The sequence below is a fragment of the Corvus cornix genome, chromosome 21 (genome assembly GCF_000738735.6).
Source record: "Corvus cornix cornix isolate S_Up_H32 chromosome 21, ASM73873v5, whole genome shotgun sequence".
Taxonomy (NCBI): Eukaryota; Metazoa; Chordata; class Aves; order Passeriformes; family Corvidae; genus Corvus; species Corvus cornix.
The window spans coordinates 197,216-219,895 of NC_046350.1; the positions used below are offsets into that span (position 1 = coordinate 197,216).

At 56.2% G+C, this 22,680-nt stretch overlaps 2 protein-coding genes across 2 annotated transcripts; both read left to right on the forward strand.

The window, feature by feature from the left end:
* Positions 1-1,079: 1,079 nt before the first annotated feature.
* NBL1 (NBL1, DAN family BMP antagonist) lies at positions 1,080-14,001 on the forward strand. Its single transcript, XM_019293664.2, has 4 exons — positions 1,080-1,181; positions 11,036-11,230; positions 11,423-11,534; positions 12,727-14,001. The coding sequence occupies exons 1-4, from the start codon at positions 1,159-1,161 to the stop codon at positions 12,979-12,981; spliced, it is 585 nt and encodes a 194-aa protein (XP_019149209.1). The 5' UTR covers positions 1,080-1,158; the 3' UTR covers positions 12,982-14,001.
* A 3,035-nt stretch (positions 14,002-17,036) lies between these two features.
* HTR6 (5-hydroxytryptamine receptor 6) lies at positions 17,037-22,655 on the forward strand. The gene is made up of 3 exons (XM_039563818.1): positions 17,037-18,991; positions 20,531-20,689; positions 20,952-22,655. Exons 1-3 carry the CDS (start codon positions 18,269-18,271, stop codon positions 21,342-21,344), a joined length of 1,275 nt encoding a protein of 424 aa, XP_039419752.1. The 5' UTR covers positions 17,037-18,268; the 3' UTR covers positions 21,345-22,655.
* Positions 22,656-22,680: the final 25 nt, after the last annotated feature.

Below are 22,680 nucleotides of genomic sequence, written 5' to 3' on the forward strand. Positions count from 1 at the left end.
TTGTGTCTAGCAGGATAAGAAAGTGATGCTGAAGGCAGCTTTTTGCCACCGTTTACAAATCCTATTATCCTGGAGCTGGAAGGAACCGAGCAGCAGGAAACCATTCCTTCACTGGCAGCCTGCAGCCTCCTCCAGCAAACACCCAGCCCCAAAGCCTCTCCCCACAGCTGCTGCCAGGGCGCTACCAACACTTCTCTCAGCACAGCTGTTGCTTCTTGCCATCTCCCCTTCCTGCTTCTCTGATCTCTATGCAAATCCTCACACCAAAAGCAGCCAGCAAAACCCAGCCAAGCCTGGCAGGTATCTTTTGATTTGGGTAGTGTTTAATGTGGGGGCCTCTTTAGATTAATTGTGCCTTAACAGAAACAGAGCCCTTCGGTTTCCAGCAATTATCCTACCTGAGAGAGAGCCATGAATGGGGCTTCACTAGCATGGGGTTTGGCTGTTAGTCTTTTAATCGGAAAGGGAAAGAAGGAAAGAAAAAAGAAAGAGAAAGAGAAATAAGAGAAAAAGATGTGAAAGAGGAAGGGAAAAGAAAAGCAAAAGAGAAAACCATCATCTCAAATGCTGGAGAACTTTCCCAAAGTCTTCACTGCAGCCAGGACTCTGCTCCAAGCACTCTGTATCACGAATTATGTTTAAATAAGAGTTGTTGGCGTTCAGTGAGCCCAATCCAGACTCTATGCCACTGCAGGGGCAAGTGCTGGGACATTCCCTTAGGCTCTCCTGACCGAAGCTCCCTCGTTTTGTGGCCGGGCGTTTCCAGCGGGCTCTCCCCGTTAGCTCTAACACTTTCACGGCCCAGCTCGGTGGGTGAGCTCCGTGCCCGGGGTGTTGGGGCTCCGGCTCTCATCTCCGAGCCCGGCGGCCGCAGGGGCTGCTCAGGGCTCTCGGTACGCCCGGACCCCGGCGGGGCGGGCGGGCGCTGCCGCCGCCGCTCCCTCCTCCCGCCGGCCGTCCCTCCCTCCTTTCCCCTCCTCTCCCTTCCCAGCCCGATTGTGCAATCGCGAGCGGCGGGGCCGGCGGCACCGCCCGGAGCCCGGCACCGGGGGGAGGGAGGCGGCAGCTCCCGCCCGCCCCGCGCCTCCCTCCGAGGCCGCCCCGCCGCGCCGGGGATGCGGCAGCCGCCGGGCACCGCCGGGCCCCGGACCCCATGGGATGCGCCCGCCGTCGCCTGGCTGGTGAGTAGCCCTTGGCTTTGTGTGCCCCCCACCCCCGCCCGAACCTGCTGCTTTTTCCCCGCACCAGATTTTCCGCCTCTTTTCCTCTCGCTTCTCGTTCTCCCCCCGCCGGTGATGGATGGCCGGGAGGATGAGGATGTTGCCACGGGCAGAAATCGGTTGCAGATGAGGCGGACTTGGGGGGATCTGCCCTGCAATCGTTAAACTATTTCCACCGCCGCTTTAGCTCGAATAGAATAAAAGCCTGGGAGCCGGGGAGCCGCGCTGTGTCGGTCGCACATCTGTGGTACAGAGTCCTTCCCTCCTTCCCATCCCTGTCGGGGTTTGAAACAAAAGTGCCGAGGGAAGAACGGGAACGCTCAGTATCGATTAACCACACCACCAGCGGACGTGGGGTAGTTCAACGATCGTAAAAGAAAGAAGTTTTCCCGATGGCAGGGCAGTAAACTTTTGTTCCTTGAAAAGATCATCCCGGGGATTAATTTACATCCTTGTATCGTGGAAATACTTTAGGCACTTACTAAAAAGCTTATATCCAATATAGCCCTACCTGTTTTTTGAACCCAACGTAGCATTTCAACTTGTCTCAGTATTTGCAGCAATTTTTATTTGTTCTGTACAATAATCTCTGCATTTTAAGATCAGTGGGGCTTTCTCTTTTTTCTCTGGGAGGTGTTTTGGGAATAGAACATGCTTTAGCTTGCTTTCAGGCTGCATTAAAGTTGATCTGGGCAATCCCTTATTGCCTACTAACATTTCTCTTACGAGGGCACCAGCAAGTTCTGCTCTGCTCCACAACCTAACTTTTACGTATAGGATTAACCCCATCAAATTAAAAATTCAGCCTGTGTGAAGTGTTTGTGGATTTAGGACACTGTAGTTTTTCCATGCGGGTTTTTTTGGGAGAAATCTGCACCCTACTGAAACAAGTGGGAAAGATCCTAGTGATATGGAGAGACCCAGATTTTCCCTTGTATTTTTAGCCGAAGCACTCAGTGTCCCCTTTGCAATGTCCAGCCAGCCAAAAATCAGCTGCACACACTGGGCACTTCTGCCTTTTGAAGGCAGTCTCCCATCTCGTAAAAGGCTGCTCGCCTCAAATTTGCAAACCGCAGGATGGGAAATGGAATTTGCCTTCAGTATAAAAATCCCAAGTGTTTGCAAACAGCCCTGAGAAGAATCCGGGCTCTTGGCGTGACCTCTCTGCGCTGAATTCCAGCGTGGGGAGTTTGCGGTCTCACAAAAAGGGCAAACGAGCAAAGTCTTCCCGAGTGCCCGGTCGCCTTTCCGGAGCGAGGAAAACAGTGGAGCTGGAGGGAATTTTGGGTGCTCTGGAGGTGCAGGATCGGGCCCCGAGCCAAAACGCTTTTCAAGGAGCCTTGAAGACCTGCCCGTGTTGGAGCAGCTTTGCTCGCGGCGTGCGCTGGCATTGCCGAGGGCGGATCGAGCTGGCGCAGCCATGGGAAACCTGCCCGAGGAGCAGAGGAAACTCCCGGGCAGTTCCTCCTGCCCAAACTCCGCGCCGTTCCCATTAAAGCTTTAGCAGTACCTCTGCCAGATCCCATAGCCGACCACGGGGCAGGCAGAGCCGGGTTCTTGCTCCGTCCTCGGGCCTTGCTCCTGCTCTTTTTGTTTTGAAGTCTGCTGGAAAAAAACACCCTCCTCTGTAGTCGCCCGGGCTCGGAGATCCCCTGTGACAAAGCAAGGAGCAGAGTGATGGGGTTCAGCACGGCTGAGGGCAAAGAAACTTCACACCCACTCAAATCAGACTCTTAAAAACCTGAACAGCTGATAAAATTGTCCTTCTGGGGGAGTTCCGGAGTGGGAGCGAGGGGTGGTCTGTCCTCTGCTAGCCCTGGCAGGGCTGTGCTTGCTGCTCCCCAGACCTTTGTTTCTTGTGCGGTGCTGTTTGGGGAGGGAGGGACGTGGGGCGGTGGGGGCCAGGGCTTTCCTGGACATAAATTAGCACCGAGGGTGGGAACGGAACAACCCAGCACCCATCCCAGCAGTTGTGGAGCTGGGCTGGGCTGCTGCCCCCATTGCAGCCGAGCTCGCAGCCCTGTGGAGCTGAGCTTTGGAAATGGCGTCAGGATGGAGCCCTTGCTCGGGTCACTCTCAGATGTGCTTTAAGCCTCCTTCTTCTCTGACACAGAGCTCAGGCAACCTGTCCAGAGCAGGGAAAGGAGCACTGTTCGGGTCACAGTGTGATTTCTTTGTGGTTACTGGGCCCAATCCTGCAGTTTTAGGAGAAACTGTCTAAATGTCAAGTGTGAGGTCAGGCCTGGTAGCGACTGAAAATACCAGCTGGGCTGTGAGCTGTTACCTTACCCCCAAACCCCTCTGGCCCTGCACTTGTGCGTGTTTTTCTGCTTTGGTCAGTGCCATGGGTAAATAACACAGACATTGGGTTTATGCCATCAAAACTGAGGGGGCTGGTGTGATGTAAAGCAGAGACTAAAACAGGGCAAAGCCACATCAGGTGTCATGGGTTAGCATACATCAGGTCACTGAACTTCTGCAGCTGTGACCAAGATATGGCCTAAATGGGTATAAAGGGAGAGGGAGACAGCAGGGTGGATCCTGAAAGATCTACGGCTCCATCCACAAGCTCTTTTCTCCTTCCCTCTTTCCCCTTCTTGCTCCAGCAGCTGGGAACCTGATCCTGCAGGCGCAACCCCGCTGCGTTGGGTTTTTATGCAAGTTTGGTAATGAATGACCGAGCCAGGCGAAAGCCAGCGTGGTTGGCATCCGAGACAGCTCCCCTCGCTGCCTGCAGGAATTAAAAAAATCATCATCCTGGTGGCCACTCTGCACTGGAACTGGTTTTATCTGGTTACAGTTCGGCTTGTTTTGAGTAAGACGAGCGGTGCCAGATTCTGATCTCATTTGCACCAGTGGAGTCATTTGGAGGAGCCGGTCCCAGTTTACCTCACTCTAAGTGGAAGCAGAACGGGGCCTGCTGGGAGAAGCGCTCCCCGGGGCAGCGGCCGCTGCCCGCCTGCAAACCCAACCCGGGAGCAGCCAGCGGCTCCGGGACCCTTCCCGCAGGCTCCGGGGGTTTCGCTGCCCACTCGTGAAAGCTGTGCTCCGACAGGGAGGGGAGAGGTTGTGGCTTCAGCCGCACAGGGAGTTGGAGTGACTGAGCTCCAGGTGCTCTGGGGAGGTGCTGCGGGCGGGGGATGATGGTCGGGCTCCCGGCAGTGGTGCTGTGCTGCAGGAGGAGATATTCCCTTTCCACGCTGGGTGGGAAACTGCTGCTCGCAAGGGTCAGGGACAGCGTTGGAGAGAGCAGCAAAATCCCTGTTATCCGTGGATTTTCCAAGGGGCTGCTGGACACCCACCGCCCTCCTGCACGTCCAGGTGCCCTCAGCCCCAGGCTGGCTCTCCCGGCTCTGCGGCTGTGTGGGAAACACCAGCTCCAGGAGAAGCAGGAGGCAGCCGGGCCCCGCTCAGGCCCAGGCATGTGAGCGAGGCCTGCGGCTGAAACGCTGCTCCCAGCTGCGCTGGGAAGCGCCTGGTTCTCAGATCAGCTCCGACCCAGCGCTGGGAATGCTCCAGCCATGGCTTCAGATGGTCCTGCCCTGTGCAGGGGCTCGGGCAGAGCCGGGACCCCCTCCCTCTGCCCAGCGTGCCGAGGCTTCCCAGTCCCGCTGCTCCCCAGAAGCGCTGCTGCTGGAGGCTGGTCCCAGGTTTGTGTTCCAGGTCCCCAGACAGCTGATCCTTGCTCCCATCCCACTTGTCCCGCTGCTCTTGGGGGCTGCAGAGCCCCACGTGCTTGAAGAAGAGGGGGAGTGGAGGTGTGGGGCCAGGATATGTTCCTGAGCTTCAGGTTGATGCATTTTCCTGGCCGTGATTGTTCTTAATGCTGAAGAAATCGAGCAATTGAAATAAATTACCAGAAACTGTTTAAATGACTCTTGCCTCTTCCACAGGCCATTAGTGCGTCCCTTTTCCAGCAGAGATCCTCCAGGACCCCATCCTCAGCCTATCTAAGTCCAGAGGTAGCTTTCCAATGACTTTTGGAGGTAAAGCAGCTCAGACTTTTTTTTCCAGCTGCAAAAAATGAGTTTCCCAAGTGCTCAGTGCATGGTCGAGAAGCCAGATTAAAATTCCCAATGTACCAGCATCTTCTGACATTCTGGCCGATGTGGGCAGGGCAGAGGGCTTTAAACAAGCTGCACTGCTTTTCTTTATTTCTGCTTTATTTCTGTGGCTTGCCCAACCATGCTTGAGTGGAAATTAATATGTTACAGAAAGGGAAGCTCTAACATCTGCTTCTGAAAGGAGCAGACACAGCCAGGTCCACAGTGAGAAACGACACAGCTTTTGCTCCACTATCACAATGCTCTTAGGATGGATTCTTGTGGTTCTTAAATATCAAATGTCTTCCTGTGGTAGTTCCCTGTTTATTTTTTTGTAATTTCTCCCTAGATTTTGCAGCTCAGTGAAGCAAGACTGGAGCTCTGAGCTCGGGAGAGATTTCTGTGCTCAGTTAAGGACACTCTTGTGTCCTGCTGTCCTGAAGAATTACCTCCAGACATTCCCAGTGCAGAGTTCTCTTCCCTGTCCCCTGCCCATATTGTACCTGAATCAGATCCTTTTGGGCTGTTACAGTCACTACAGTAAGGATCCCCAAAAATGTAAAGTTTTAGCTAAATGCAAATTTCAGAAAGGGGGAAGTATTGAATAAAAACAGGTATTGAATAACATCTGTTGTTTTGATAGATGTTTTTCAATACACAGTGACTTTCCGTTTTGTGCAGTTGAGATTTAAGCTTTTCCTGCTAATAATGCTGGCTTATAAATTGTTTTGTTCCATGTAAGCAAATATTATTTGAGTTGAGTTTCCCAAGAGCCAATCCCCAGTGGTGTTCAGAAGTTACTGACCTAATCCTGTGCCTGAGGAGAGCCGTGCCCTGGATCTTTCTGGGATGTTTCTTTCCAGTTGAAGTGTCAAGCAGACACTTCACTCTGGCTTTGCATCCTTTTAGGTGCCTAAATAATAATTTTCCTTTCAGCATTTCCTCCAGTGAGATCTCTCCTGGCCACCTGCACACGCAGGAGTGATCCCACCCGAGTCCTTGGAGAGCTTCCCCCCCTGCCCTGCAGCGCCGTGTCCTGGTGTGACTCCCCCACACGCTGTCCCGGCTCCCACCTGCCCTGTGCCTTCCCCCAGCACCTTCCCATCAGGAATGTGGGGCAAGGGCTACTGGCAGCCAGCCCTCCCTCCTGCCCGGGGCAGCCTTCCCTCCAAGGGAGTCTGGCTCTCCAAACACCTCCCTGTGTTTTGCACCCTCCCTGCACCCATCAGCTCACTCGGTGCTCCCCCGTCCCTGCTCTTGCACCAGGGAAACTGAGGCACGGAGCATCTTTGGGGCCTGCTCTGCTCCGTGTGGCAGCTCCTCTCAGCAAACAGCACAACCAACCAGTGGCACACGAACTGCTGCGACTCTGTCTGACACCAGCCTGGGGTCACTCTCGCCAGTGAGCGCAGAGCCCGGCTGGGCGAGGAGCTGGCTCCGTCAGGGAGGACAGCCCCGTGTCCAGAGAGGCCGGAGAGGGACGTGGCGACCGCAGCTCTGACCCGGACCAGGAGCTGAAACCTTCCCCGTGTCCATCTCTGCTGAGGTCTCGCGTGTCACAAAGGACCTGGGTCCCTGAGTGAGGCACTGAGGTGCCCCGTTTTCCTGAGCTGCAGCATGAGGGGGACCCTGTTTCTGGGCCGTGTTCACAGGCTGGAAGCCTTGGCCAGGTGACGTTTGTAAAGCTTTGGGGGTTCTTGTCTCTCAGAGCCTGGGGTGCCTCGTGTGTGGCCGTGAGCACAATCTACCTGTGTTTGTGCTTCTCTGTATTTGGCAGAATTGCAAGATTCTGGATAAGAAAAATACCTATAAACACATTTAACAACTCATGAAACGCTCCCCATGTCCACCTGCAAGCTTGTCTTGTGTTATGGTGTAAACTTCCCACTGGAAAAAGAGGGTAAAACTGATTAGATCTGTTTTATTTTCCTCCAGAAGTGTTTGGTTTCCAAATGTCTGGGAACAGCTGTGGGCTGGATGGTGGGAACGTGGCCTCCGAGGTAATTCCAGTGATTGTCCTCCAGCCGATGTAACGATGTGGATTTTCCCAGCTGCTTCCAGGCGTTATCCTACTGGAGGGACTCCTGAGAGCGCTGGGATTGCTGGGATGGGAGGAAGGAGCTCCTCTAGGTGACACAAAACTTCTGAGGTTGTTCCAGAAGATCTCCAAAGTGGGAAGCTGAGCTGTCAGCAGAACTCCAGGGTCTCGCAGGGGTGCTGGGGTGGTACCCTGAGACCCACTAATGCCTTTTCCTGGTCTTAAAATCAAGAGTCAGACACGGTTAGAAGGAAAAAAGGGATTTTACTTTGGTATTTATTTTAAGGATCCTTAGGTGCACACATCCAGGTCGAATGCACTGAGATGCACCCCGCCCAGTCTGCCCCCCAAAGATCTGGTATAACATTATAGGTGTTACTAATTAGCAGATCTATCAAAGATTCCCCAGTGAGAGGCTCAAGTGAGCCCCCCCTCCCCAAGGAACCTTCCCCTGGATGGTTCTGTCTTGGTTTACAGGATGTGTTCTGGAGAGGACCTTGGGGTCTGGGGCACACTGATCCCTAACTACAAAGCTTCTAAAATGTTGAGTCTCCCAGCTGAACAAACAAGTCCGAGAATGTAGGCGAAAAGCACTGAGAATACAGAAGTTGTAGAAAGGTACAAAATAAAAGGCAAAAAAAATCTTCATGGCATCACCCCCAGCCCCTCAGCTCCTCGGGCACGGGCTGCGAAAGGGCTCCGGAGCCGCTCACCACGAGGCTGCAGCTGTGCCTGCGCTGAGAAGTTGTTTGTGTCGGGAGCTGGGATGTGCCAGGTCCGGGGCTGAGTCATTTATTTCCCAAATGCTGCCCGAGGGATGCCGAGGAAGCTGCCATGCGGCTCCCTGCAGAGGGAGCGGGGGGAGACCCTCACGGGCCGGTGGGTCTGCCGGAACTGAGCTGAACTTTCTGCTTGAAGAGCTTTGACTAGCGGGGAAAAAAATGTGCCTCGGTGCGGGGAAGAGAAAGAAGCCCCTGTGTGCCGGGAAGTGGCTGCTCCGCCGGGTCAGCCGGGGAACACACTTGTTCCTTTCGGGCTGCAACGTGTAATTTAGCTTGTCACGGAGGAATGTGCTCAATGCCTTTATTTAATCGGGAGTTTGCAAACCTGCTCGAGTGCCTTGTCTTCTTTTTTCCTTTCCCTTCCTTTCCCAGCCGGGGGGAGAAGGAACACGGTGCTTTTGTCTCCGTCCCTGTGGCTGCTGTCAGATGAATGGTGCTGGTGGCAGCTCTGTTCGCATGACTGGTTTGAGCTATGGACACGCTGCTCCCAGCCCCGGCTCCCTCCCAAACTCAGCTGCATCAGATGTTTTCCTAGGCACTGGCAGAAACCTTGTTACTTACTAGAAAAGTAGCCCTGCGGGTTCCAGGACATTCCTGGGAGAAGGAAAACACCCTGTGCTGTGGATGCGGTGTGTTCAGGGCTGCAGGTCAGTGGGGGATAGCAGTGCCGGCTGCCCTGAGGGATGGGGGAGACTTGGAATTGCTCCAGCTCCAAAGAGGTGCCTGGTTCCCCTGCTGGGGGTACCCAATTCCCCACTCTTCCACCACCCCCCTGCACATGGGACCAGCGGTTGTGGGGGCCCTGGTTACGAACACATCTCTGCTCAGGAAAGGAGAAGGCTGCAGCATGTGTTTAAGTGCTTTCCTGAATCCAGGCCAGGGCCTGTGCTTTAGCAGAGCACAGCCTCACTCATCTTCCTCGCAGGAGCCCAGATGCTGGGAGAGGATCCCTCGTGCCTCTGGCAGTGGGTCTGCTCTGAGCAGCGCTGCGGAAACACCTCCATGGAACACCTCCCTCCAGGAACACAGATCCCAGGCAGCAGCACGGGCAGCACAGACAGGAATGTTTGTCTCTGCAGCTGCGTAGAGATGCACAGAAACCTGGAAAAAACCCCACCTTTCTTAGGAAAGAAGGAAATTGCTCTCTAATCGGACATGTGGAAGTGAACTTGTGTGCTGCCTCCAGAGGAATTTGGGCTGTTCCCCAGGGGGTTGTGATTTGCTCTTTGGGTCACATCCAAGCCCTGATCTTGGACTTGCCTTTGGGAGCAGGATTCCTCAGCACAGAGCTGCTGGCATTTGAGGAATGAGTGATGCTTGTTTCAGAAAACAAACCAAGCGTGTGTGCATGTGCAACTTAGCCATGCTCTTCCTTCAGAAACTGCAGAATTCTCCCACTGAAATGGAAAAAGAAATTCAGGCAGAAGAGTCCTCTCTGGGACAGAGGTATTTAACCCCACAACTCTCATCAGTGGCAGTGCAAGGTCAGAGTTTTAACCCTCTGCTGATCTCCAGCCAACACCTGCAAAGCCTTTGTGCAGGTATTCCCACCAGGGATGCATGGGATTCACATCCCACAGGCGCTGGGAGGATTACGAAGCCAGGGCTTTGCAGGTGTCGCTGCATTGTATGACCGTGGTTCTTGTATCACCAGGAAATGAGGAAATGTAGCAGAGACCCCACACGATTCCTCCAGAGATCCCGTGAATGAGGATGCTCTTTTCTGGGTGCCCTGGGATGGAAGACTGGGAAGAATCTTTCTCATCTGTCTTTTGATTCAGATCCAGGAGGCTGGGCTCAGGGAGGGATAACAGGGCAAAATCCTGTAATGACCTTAAAATCCCTGAGTGCTTAGGAGGGCGTCTCAATCGTTCAGATAAGTCTGGTGGTCCTGCAGCCCAGGGTGTGTGGATGAGGACTCTGGAGGAACAGGGCATTTTTCCTCTCCTTCCCAGCAAGTGTTAGAGGGCTGGGCCCAGGAGCCACGGGAATCAACAGCAGTCTTTCCAGTGTGGGCTTTGGATTGTCGTCTGGATAAATAAATAGAAGGAAATAACAAATAACATGGTTCTAACAAATATTTTAGGAAGTACAAATGCCTTTCACCGTGACTCCATCCAAACCCCACACAGGAAAATATTTCCCTGTTCCTGTGATGCTTTTCCATCTGCCTTTCCCCAGCGATTGGGAGTGTTAATTCAGGCGCCTTGGCGGGAGAGCAGAGCCAGGAAACCTCGTGGGGATTTCTCTGGGGCTGGGGAGCGACCTCCAAGCCGCCCACCTTTGCAAGCAAGGTTTGTCCTTGTGACGAGCCCCCCCCTTGTCTGCAGCCCCAGGTCCCGTTCTCGGAGTAACCTTTTGCAGGATTCGAGCGGCTCTGTACAAATAAATGTTGTATTGTTCCTTCCTGCGGGTTCCCAGCCCCTGGGCTGAGGTTTCCCCTGCGTGCTGCTGCCTTGCAGCGACATCTGCTGCTGCTCCTCCTCCCCTCGGCCCCGGCCAGGCTGGCAGCAAGGCCGGCTTTGGCTTTCAAGTGGGAGAAAAGGAAGTGGGAAAGCTTGTTCCTTCCTCAAATAATAACATTTCTGTGGTGTGGGACTTCTCCAGCCTGGCTCAGCCCGTGGCGGTGACACTTTCGGTTTGCAAACTTCTCCCAGTGCAGCTTTGGGTGGGAAATGAGGAAAAGCCTGCTCTTGTTCCAGGCACAGAGCTTGGGAGAGGTGGTGCAGGTATCTGACTATCCCAGAGCTTGTTCTGAAGAGGGAAGAGGCAGAGTAGCACATCCCACTCCCCGGGCAGTGTTCTGGGAGCTGTCCTGGCCTCGGCAGTGGCTGTGGAGGGGGATGTGGGGATGGACCTGGGCTTGTAACAACCAAGGACTCCCATGAGGTTGGAGAAATGGGCTGCTCTGCCAGTTTTCTTTGCTGCTAATGCTTTGCTCTCTGTGTCCAGGTGTAGGATTTTGGCAGAGCTGGCCATGATGTTATGGTTCGTGGTGGGGGCCCTGTTCCCAGCGCTGCTCCTGGCTGCTCCACCACCCATAAACAAGCTCGCCCTCTTCCCGGACAAGAGCGCCTGGTGCGAGGCCAAGAACATCACCCAGATCGTGGGGCACAGCGGCTGCGAGTCCAAATCCATCCAGAACAGGTAAAGATCCATCTCAGCCCAGGGCTGGAGGCACCTGATGGCGCGGGAGTGGCTCTGGGGACTGTCACTCGCACAAGAAGCCAGGCACGGTGTCCTGCCTCTGTCTGTCTCAGGGGAAGGTCACATCTCCTCTGCCTTTGCTGGGAAGAGCAGCACCTCCCCTGAGCCCCCACCCTCCTGTTCTCTTTGCAGGGCCTGTCTGGGACAGTGTTTCAGCTACAGCGTCCCCAACACTTTCCCCCAGTCCACAGAGTCCCTGGTTCACTGCGACTCCTGCATGCCAGCCCAGTCCATGTGGGAAATCGTGAGTATCCCGCTCTGCTCCATGGGGCCTCGGCTCTGCTCTGACACCACTTCAGGGCCAGTCCTTCTCCTTCCCTGGGGTTTTCCCACTCGTAGTTTGCTTCCAGGGTGTCTCTCAGGTGACTGTACCCTGTCTGGAGATGCCTGGGTGGAAGGAGCTGCTGGAAGCTCTGCTAAATGATCTGTTATCCCTCTATTTGCAGAACCATCTCATCCCATTCCCTGCATTATTTATCCCTGTGCTTATCCACATGCCCGCTCTCTCCACTGCTCCATGTCTCCTGCTCCCCCTTGGCACATTTTGCCATGTTTGATGTCCAGAAGTGCCTCCCACAGCCAGTCATCCTTAGGCCTCACGGTTCTGTGTCACCTCTGAGCCTCGCAGAGCCATAATCCCATGCCCAAGAGAAGCCCAGAGTGCAGGGAACCGGCTCAGCTCTGCCTCGCTTTTGGCTCACATTTGATGAGAAGGTTTAGTCCAAACTCCCTGAGCTGCTCGGCATCGTGTCTTGTGGGTGGCCTTTGCTGTCACACCGATATTCCAGTGCCAGCAGTGCCTGGGAGCTGCGTCCTGCTGGAGTGGGTGCTGAAAGGAGGTGGGAGTGAGGTGGGAATGAGGTGGGGGTCGCTCTCTTCTGCTGTGTCTCAAGTGAAAGAAGGAGAGGAAATGGCCTCAGGTTGCACCAAGGGAGGTTCAGATTAGATATAAGAAAAAAAATTCACTGAAAGGGTGGCCAGGCTTTGGAAAAAGTTCCCCAAGGAGGTGGTGGAGTCTCTGGCCCTGGAGATGTCCAAGGAATGACTGGACATGGCACCCAGGGCTCTGGGCTGGGTGACAAGGTGGGAGTGGGCCACAGGTTGGATTTGATGGTTTTGGAGGTCTTTTCCAATCTTAATGATTCAGTGATTCCATGGTTTAGAGGTGACTGTGCTGGTGCTGGGTTGGTGGTTGGACTCGATGATCTTGAAGGTCTCTTCCTGCCTTGATGATCCTGTGATTTTCCCTGAGTGTCTGGAATGAGACATTCCCAGGGAACTCCCACCTTGCAGACTGACCGGGGGTTTGTTTCTGTGGAAGGAAACCCATCACATCTGCCTTAAAACTCCCCAGATCTGCAGGGCCTGGGGCAGGTCAGGCCTCCCACCACAGGAGCCTGAGCACTGACCCGCCGTGTCCTTGTCCCACTGCCCAGGTGACGCTGGACTGCCCAGGCAACGAGGAGATCCCCAGGGTGGACAAGCTGGTGGAGAAGATCCTGCACTGCAGCTGCCAGGCGTGCGGGAAGGAGCCGAGCCACGAGGGAGCCCTGTTCAACGTGTACCTGAACGCCGAGGAGAACATGCCCCACGAGGGGCCCGGGCCCCACCACTACCCCCACCACCAGCAGGAGCTGGAGGAGCCGCCGGCCTCCAGCCACCACCACCACGAGGAGGAGGGCGAGGAGTGACCCGGCCCGTGCGGACTGTCCTGGCAGGGCTGTGCGAGCGCCGGGGCCTGGCTTTGGGGAGGGAGGGGGGTGCTGGAGTGTTTCCTGTCTCACTGCTGCCCTCGCTTCGCCCCCCGGCACCCCGGGACGTTCCGAGGCGCAGGCAGGGCTGAGGCTGGAGCTGCAGGGTGAGACACGAGGGCTCGGCGTTTCCTGATGCAAAACTACTTGCACATAATAATAATAATATATTGAGAGGAGTGGCACGAGGGGCTCTGGCTGGGAGCAGGGGCTGGGCCGGGATCCCGTGGCTCTCCTCAGACTCCCAGCCCTGGGGGGAGCCCTCTGAGTCCTGCTTTTCCTCATTCCCAGCGTGGAGGAAGAAGGGAAGCAGCCTCTCCACAGCCCCTCGAGGTACCCACATCTCTCCTGGGCTTGTGGGATCAGCAGCATCCCTTCTGCCTCCTCTCTCCCTGCCTGCCCACACGGGCTCAGCGTGGACACGCTCCTGGCACCCGCTGGATCTTAGTCCAGCTCTTTGTATCAGGTGGCTCTTGGGAAGGGTTTTGCCCCAGGATGTGCCCCTGGGGCTGTGTGTGAGGTGACAGAACCGTGGTGGTGACAGCCCTTACCTTGCTGTCCCCAGGGCCACCACGTTGCTCCCTGGGGACGAGCAACTTGGATCAGGAGCGCTGCGGCTTCACGTTTTGGGGCTGCAGGGGAAGGCCAAGAGCTGGGGGGTCCGGGGGAGCTTCCAGGCCCTGTCCCCCCTCTCCCTGCTGCACTTCCATGGTGGTGGAGGGAGAAGGGGCCCGAGGGCTGGAGCATCCCTGTGCAGGGAGTGCTCGGGCAGCGCTGGGGGTCAGGGTGGGCACGGCCTCTGTTGCCCCTCTCTCTCTGTTGTATAAAGCTGATTCCGTGGCGTTGTCCAGACAAGAGCTTCCAGAGCTTGTAATCGATGCCTCCCCCTCCTTTTGACTCGTTTTGGGTTGTTTTTTTTTTTTTTTTCTTAAATAAATTAGTTCTGACTTCCACTGCTCAGTGCTCTGATGCCCGTCTGGTTTTTGGCAGTGCTGACACCAGGACACCAGCCAGGACAGGCAGCGGTGCCAGATGGTCCCGGGCAGGGGAGAGCCGTGGTTCCCGCAGCTTTCTGCTGCATTCCATCTGGGAAAAGGAGGAGAGAGAGCTGCTGGAAGGAAAACCGAGCCCAAATACTGAGCGTATGGGCTGCATGTGGCCCGGGGAGCCCGCCCGGGGAGCCTGCGCGGCAGCTGTGGCCGGGCGCGGTGGGTTCCACTTGTGTGGGACTCGTGTGGGATCTGTGGGATCACGCGACCTTCTCCAGCGCAGTTGCCACTAGGTGACAGTCTTGGTCCGGCGTGTTCCCTGGCATCCAGATGCTCACGGACCCCGGGAACGCTTCGGAAGGCGAGCTCGGACAGGACTGGACATCCCTTCGGGGGTGAGGAGGGGCTGAGCACCTCAGCTGAAGCCAGCGAGCTCTCCCCGAGGGTGTTTGGGTCAGGCATGCCCTGCGCAGGGCAGTGTGTGCCCTTGCAGAGCTCTGGTCCCACTGATGCCCAGGCGGGTGTGGATGCGCCCTCAGAAATGATCAGTGATGCTCCTTGGTCTGAGCTGACCCTGGGGAAGGTCCATCAGCTCCCGGAGGGGCTGGAGGCTGTGCTGGGCCAGCAGACAGCTCTTATTGCCCCCTTCCTTGAGGCTCTGGGGGCTCTGCACACGTCGGGAGAGCAGGTCTCCGCTTTGGGAAGTGGGACAGGGTTTGCATTAAGGCAGGAATTGCCACAGCAGAGGGGATGGGCTGATCAGGGAGGGCCTGGGAGGACTAGAGGTGCTCTGTGTGTCACCATGAAGTTTTTAGGCTGTGCAGTGTCTTCCCAAGGAACGGAGCTTTGCTTGACAGCCAGGAAAAGGTGGAGAAACCCATGGTGGTCACTGAGCACCGTCACAGGGCCCTTTTACTGGTGTACAGTGGAAACAGGCTGGATTTAGCAGGGGGCTGTTCCTGTGAACTCCAGGAGCTGCAGTTCAAGGTGTTTGGAGCAGGACATCTCCACCTCCGTTCCACACAACCTGAGCTCCGGCAGAGCAGGCGGTGGAGGGCTGGTGTGCAGATGGAACCATAAATCGAGGTAGTTAGCCAGACCCTGCCCAAATTCAAACCCAAGGAGCCATCCCAGTTAAAGCCTGGAAGGACATGCTGAGAGGGCAGAGCACTAGTGGACGTTGCTGTGTTGAACCCTGGACTGCCTGGATGTCCTCACTGAGGTCTCTCAGCTCCCAGTTTGACTCTCTCTGGCTCAAACTTTTTTTTTTTTTGCCGTGTTGACACTTGGGTGGCTGTTGATAACCTGGTTTTGCTTTCCCTGCCAGTGGTACTGGACAGCAGCGCTGGTGGAGTCCATGATCCCTGCAGATGTGGCCAGAGATGCAGCACAGGGAGGCAGCACAGGCAGGCCAGGAGAGCTGCCGGCACGGAGAAGCTTTTGCAGGGACAATGGTAGGATAATGGGATTTGGACCTCATTTTAAGGCAGTTTTTTTTTAAACACATTTTGTTTTGATCAGTTCAGATCCACTTCCCCAGCAAACACATCCAAACCAAGTGTACAAAACCTCCCACGTGTGGAGGACGTGCTGGGGATGTTGGGAGGAGGCTGCCCAGAGAAGCTGTGGCTGCCCCATCCCTGGAAGTGTCCAAGGCTAGGTTGGACGGGGCTTGGAGCAACCTGGGACAGTGGAAGGTGTGGAATGTGGATGAGCTTTAAGGTCCCTCCCAACCCAACCCATTCCAGGATTCCACGGTTCTGATCCAGTCTCCTTCTCAGAAGCAAAAGCTCTGGAGCCCAACTGGGATGTTCCTAATGCTGGGATGCAGCAGGGCTGAGAGCGAAGCCTGGCTTTGCACTGTGGCATCACTTCCTCACTGAGCGTTACTGTGGATCCAGCTGGGATAAATCTGTGCTGCTGCCTTCACTTATCCTGGCTGGGGAGGCTGCTCAGGGTGGGCTCGGGGTGGGGTTTTTCTCTGCTCCCAGCACAGATGGGCCGGGGAAGTGAGGGTTTCCTGGGGCAAACGCTTTTCTAAGGAAACCTCCTGCTGCGATCAGAGCCTCGCGTGTGCGTGCGCTGCCCCGGGGCTCCTGCCAGCACACTGTGATGCTGAGGTGGCCAGGGAGGTTTGGCTGGGAGCATCCAAGGAGAGGATCCCGGGGAAGCAGAGGGAGGGCAGAGCCTGTCCTGGCACGAGTGGCAGCAGCTGTTTGCCAGCAGCAGCCTGATCCCCCCACGGAGGTCCTGGGGGGATAACCGGGGTGGGGTGGGGGGGCTGTGTCCCCGTGCCTTCCACCTCCCCATCAGAGATGGTTTCCAGGCCTGGAATCCCCATCCAGGCACTGGGAAAAGCACAACAAATTTGCTGGAAAGGTGATTAGAAAAGCAGGACTTGGTAAAGAGGCCAGTTTCTGTCCCGGGGTGGGCGGCTGGGCAGCGCTGGGGATGCGTCGTGCACAGCTGGCTCTCACCCCACATCTGCAGCACGGCTTCCCAGGGGAAGCATGTTAAGGAAAGCTTTAGTGGGCACTTGGGGAGGAACGAGCAGCAGCCGGCAGTGCCTGGCCCTGGGAGCACAGGGTGGGTGCTGGGGCACACCCTCAGCTCTGGTCTGTGCTGGAGCCGCTGCCTTCAGCTCTGGTCTCCCCCAGCAGGAACCACAGCCATTTGTTGGGAAAATGCCACCTTTGGGCAGCTGGATAATTAAAAAACCCCAATCGGTCCCTGCCCAGCACCCCGAGGTGTTTGCCCTGGGTGTGGAGGTGGCAGCAACACACAGAGGCTCAGAAGGGTTTTCTGAGCTGGCTCCTCTCACGTGTTGCCTCCCACCTGCTGAAGGCTGCCGTGGGTCCATCCAGGACTGCCCCTCAGGCAGGGAGCTGGGCTGCCCCCAGGCCAGCCCAAATAACTCTGGAGCAGAGGGGCCAGGCTCTCCCTTGTCTCTGTTCCTCCATCCCTGCCTGCAGGTTGCTGGAATATCTGCCAACGAGTCCTCTGGCTGCTTCCTGAGGGCTGTTGTGTGCAGCTGTTTGTTGGGTTTTTAATTTGACTTTGCAAAATTTTGCTTTTTATCGCCCATTGTGGAGGATGGAGCCTGGAACTCAGAGCTGCTGGCCAGGTTTGGCCACTGACCTGCTGGCCCAGCTGCCAGGTGCCTCCAGCCAGGGCTCCAGCGCTGGCACAGATGGCAGGGATGGCAGGGGAGGCAGAGCACGGGGCTGTCTCTCTTTAAGGCAGAAACGGGAACTCTCTGGCTGCCACTTTGCGGAGTTTAGCCCAGATCCCTGTTTTCATTAGCGCTTCATTTCATCTCCTCCTCTCCCCCCCAGCCCCACCTCCTCGATCGGCATTTCTGCATCCTTTGCCGTGCATCCAGAGCAGCAGGTGAAAGTCGGGCTGGCACCTGCACACACCCGCTCTCACAGCTCCCTGCGGGCTGGACGCACCTCTGCCGCGGGAGAGATCCCTTCCCGCACTCCGGATCTTCCTCCTCCCGGGAGGGCTTGGCTGGGAGCATCCCGGTCCTCGCCTGAGGCTGCTCTGCCGCTCCTGGCGGCTCCGGCTGCAGCAGCGGCAGCGCCGGGCACGGAGGAGCTCGGGGACTCCGGGGACAGAGCTCTGCAGGGAGCCCAGCCCAGCCGGGGGGTGAGAGCTGAGCCTCGGGGGCCGGAGCATCCCCAGCATCTGGAGCATCCTGGAGTCCAGAGCATCCCCAGCATCCAGGGTATCCTGGGTACAGAGCAGCCCTGGCATCCGGAATATCCTGGGATGCAGAGCACCCCCAGCATCTGAAGTATCCTGAGTGCAGAGCATCCAGAGCATCTCGGTGTCTTATTATTCCATGGTCCAGTGCATCCAGAGCATCAGAGTATCCAGAGCATCCTGCCATCCCTGGCATCTCGAGTATCCTGCCATCCAGCTCGTCCCCAGCATCCAGAAGCAGCATCCAGGGACATCCCAGAGCAGGGGAATTTACAGGGACGAGGAACTGCTGTGAGTAATGGGGAGGGAACCTTGGTCCTGCTGATCGGCTCCTGGGAATGTCATTCTGCCCTGAGTGCCAGTGAAGAGAGAGAGTGGGGGAAGAGAGGGAGAGGAGGAGGAGAGAAGGGAGGACAGACACGGAGTGGAGAGAGCTCATCCTCCTTCCCCGGCCCCGGCGATGATCACGTAGCACAGGCCACGCTGGAGAAGGTCCCCAGCCCCAGGGCCAGCCCTGCCCCCGGCTCCTCATGGAGGGGGATCTGGGGGCCCCCAATGCCAGCGTGCTGGGGGAGCACTCCCTGATCGTGGGCAGCAGCTGGGTGGCCGCCTTCCTCTGCTTCATCATCCTGCTGACCACAGCGGGCAACTTCCTCCTCATCCTCCTCATCGTCACCCAGCGCTCCCTCCGCAACACCTCCAACTACTTCCTGGTGTCCCTGTTCATGTCGGACCTGATGGTGGGGCTGGTGGTGATGCCCCCGGCCATGCTCAACCAGCTCTACGGCCGCTGGGTGCTGCGGGGGGACTTCTGCTCCCTCTGGGCCTCCTTCGACGTCATGTGCTGCAGTGCCTCCATCCTCAACCTCTGCGTCATCAGCCTGGACCGCTACCTGCTCATCACGTCCCCGCTCAGGTACAAGCTGCGCATGACGTCCTGCAGGGCCCTGGCGCTCATCCTGGCCACCTGGACCTTGGCCGCGCTGGCCTCCTTCCTGCCCATCAAGATGGGGTGGCACGAGCTGGAGTTCGAGGTGCGGGCCCTGAACGTCACCGGCCGTGGGGACGAGGACCAGTGCCGGCTGCTGGTCAGTCTGCCCTACGCCCTGGTGGCCTCCTGCCTCACCTTCTTCCTGCCGTCCGCCGCCATCTCCTTCACCTACTGCCGCATCCTGCTGGCCGCGCGCAAGCAGGCGGTTCAGGTGGCTTCCCTCACCTCCAACGTGGCCACCACCGACGAGGCCACGCCGCAGGTAAGGTGCCCACAGGGGCGTTGCTCTGGCAGACCCCAGATTTGGGTGCCTGGGCTGTTTCTGCCTCCTGGAAGGCCTCAGGTTTGGAGGCAGCTTTGACAACCGCAGGGAGGGAGATTTTGGGCAACATCCACTTCCCTGACATCCTCTGAGGTGCCCCATGCCTTGTCTCAGCAATGGAGAGCTCTGGAGCTGCTCGTGAGCACAGAAATAGCGTGAGCAGAAGCAGAGAAATAAATAAGATTCAGATAAAAATGCTCAGGCGTGCAAAATAAACGCAGTTTCGCCCCCCTCCTGGCTGGCGTCATCCCTGAGGGGTTTAATCTTATCTGACTTTCCACTCGTAAATCTTGGCCGTGGTGGGTGTGAGACACACGGGGGAGAAGGATTTTAACTAATAGCAAATGCCAGATTCCCGAGAGCACCTTATTTTGAACAGAAGCTTCTATTTTTGTTACCTGCTCTATAACAGGAGCTGCCAAACCCCTCCTCGCGCGCTCGCCGGTGGAACCAGAGTGTGTGGGTTTTATAACAAAAACGTGGCTGCACTTGTTTGTATTTCTCCAGGAGAAGGTAATTGCCACTAAATCTAACAGCTTTAATTCCCTGTAATAGGTTTTATTGACCTCATATCCTACAGGGAAAAGGCAAACTTAATTGCCTTTAAATACCTTGATTCAGTTTGTTCTCTCCAAGAGCAGAGCCAGGACTCTGGCCAGCTCCTCCACACGTGATAAGCTGCACCAGACGGTCAAAAGGAAAAGGAGAATCAAAGAATAAACAGATAATATCATAAAGTGCTTATTTTCTCGCAGGATGCCAGGTTTTTGGACTCCACAAAAAAAGTCAGGGGATCAGGGGACGTTCAGGGGCTTTGCTGTGCCATGGAAGAGCAGAATCCATCCCCCTGTCTTTCAGCTGAGGCCCAAAAGGTTCCTTGAAGCCCTAAATTGGCTGAGAAACAAGGTGTCAGCCAGGGAACCCTCAAATTTCATCCTTTAACCTTTTCCATCTTCATCTCATTGTAGGGATTTTTGTTCTCTTTTTGGTCTGGAAGCTGAGTTGCAACAGGGCATCATTTAATTACAGCGGAGGGCTGAGATAATCACTTAATTTTAGATTGCAGGAGGAGATGGATGGAGGGCTGGGTTCTGGTGTTTGGAGGCTGAAATGTTTCGTGTCCCGCTTTTAAAAACATAATTAGTTTGCTGCTGTAATCAGCAGCTGGAGCTGCCTGTTTAGGGCAGCTTTACCCTCACAGGGACTGAGCTGGGTTTTTCTCTAAGGAGCAGCCTAATGAGAAACACAGTGTGACACAGTAAATAGAGTCATACTCTCAATGCCGAGGGTTTCCATTGCTTCCTCTTCCTAATTTGTGCTTCAGGGCTAGGGGTGTGTGCCCTGCTCCTGCTCCTTGGAAAAGGGAATTACTGGCAGGGTTTTTTGCAGGATCTGGAGCACCAAATGCCACTTTTCTTGGGCAGAGGCCAGTGCTGGTGCCGGGGAGAGCTGCCCACCACTCCCTGTCTCCGGCCGCAGGTTCCACGCGCCCCGAGCCAGCCCCTGGCTGGCAGCGAGAGCAGGAGGTTCACCAACAAGCACAGCAAGAAGGCTCTGAAGGCCAGCCTGACCCTGGGAATCCTCCTGGGCATGTTCTTCGTGGCCTGGCTGCCCTTCTTCATCACCAATGTGGCACAGGTAAGAACCTGTGGGAGCTTTACGCTGGGTTTCCAGAAGCTTTTCCTTTGGAATCCAGCTGGGTTCAATTGGAGGCACCTGAAGGTCTTGCTGGACCTCCGGGACCAAGGATGCAATTCCCCAGGGAGCAACAGCAAAGAAAAAACCCTTCAAAAGGGATTTGAAGGTTTCCTTTGAAAGGGGAATGTTGGTGTGCCTGGGAAGCCCCTCTGGACTGGGGCTGAGGTGGGGGACACCGCTAATCCCTGCTGTGTCCCCCCAGGCAGTTTGCGGCTGTGTCCCGGCCGGATTCTTCGACGTGCTCACCTGGCTGGGCTACTGCAACAGCACCATGAACCCCATCATCTACCCGCTCTTCATGAGGGACTTCAAGAGAGCCATGGGCAAGTTCCTGCCCTGCTGCCGGCGCTCCGGGGAGCCCCGGCCCAGCGCCATCTCCCTGTCCATGAGGAATTCCAACAGCGGCCCCCGCGCTGCCACGTCCCTCAAGAACGTCCTCACCCTGCAGGCTGAGACCGACTCTGTCGACTCCGGGGCACCGGGGAGTGACCCCCGGCTGCTCCCGGCCCCGCCGGGCCCCGGCGCCCGCTCCGTCAGCCTTTGGGATGCGGAGCCCCCGGACACGGAGCTGCAGCTCGGCACCCCCGTGGCCTGAGCGCGGCACACGCAGCTCTGTGCGCTGGGAAGGATCCCCCAGGAGCCCAACACAAACCCTCCAGGAGCTGATTTGCCACAAGCCATCTCCCAGATTGCCTGTTCCAGCACACGGTGCAGCTCATGGAGGGGATGGCAGCCCCGGGCACTGTCACAAGGAGGATCAAACCGCGCAAAGCCAGGTGCTGCTGCTGAATTAAGCTGCCTTGTGTCTCTCTTTCATCCTTCCTTTGCTCACCGTCACCATCCCCTAACCCTTCCTGTGGCCTTTCCATCTCTGGCGAGTCTGACCCTTGGGCTCCAGACCCTCCATCTCCCTGACCTCAAACCAAGGCTTGGTTTTGCACACACAGAGCTCAGCAGATCTCCTCCGAGTGCACCGAGGGGAGTGGTGGAAACACGTCCTGTGGCTCATGGACGAGAGGTCTGGGGCTGCTTCAGCAGGAACACTGAGCTTTGGGGCTTCTTCAGCCCACGGAACATCACGTCCTCCTGGAGCTGGATCTCCTCACCAGAGTCGTGTCTGTCTCAGGTTCCTCACACAGCGAGTTCCAGCTCAGTGGCACCGCCGTGTCTCGTCACGCAGAGCTGCAGTGTGGGGGCTGCATTTGGTGCAGAACGTCCAGCACCGATTTTTGGGTGTTCAGTGGGGGTGTGGGGTGCGACTCTCTGCGGCTCTGTGGGTGTCTCGCAGTAGTAACGGGATCAGCTCCTCTTACAGGCTCCATCCCACAGCTTCCCACTCCTGGCACAGGACCATCACACTTCCCTCCAACAACCCATCACGTCCTCGATGATGCAATTAGAAAATACACTTTCCCCCCCCCGTTCAAATAAGAATCTAAAGGAATATTGTATTTTAAATGACAATGTCAGCCCTCTCCCCAGAGCCATGTGGCAAATGGGCACTTCAAAAAATCAATAAAACAAATCATTTTATTAAATTCTTCCTCAAGTGCCTTTCTGCTGGCATTTGGCTGCTGTGCCCTCCCTAGACCCTGTCCCTCCAAGCCTTCTGCCTAATTCCAAGACTGTGCTCCTGGAACTCCCCGCTATCCAAACGGACACAGAGCATCCCTTGGATACGGGATGCTGGAAGAAGCAGCCACACGCCAGGCCACTCTCATTAGTTTTCTTTCCACGTTGCCCACGGATATTCCAGAACTGAACAGGAGTTTGTATGACCAACGTGGCATTTATTTGCCACAAATCCCTTGGGAGCCAGGGATGAGTGACCAGGACATGCCGAGCACAGGTTCAAAGCTCAAACTGTTCGATGCATTTCGCCACAGATGGAGCTTGGGGCTGGTGTTGAGCACCGAGATCAAGATGTGCAT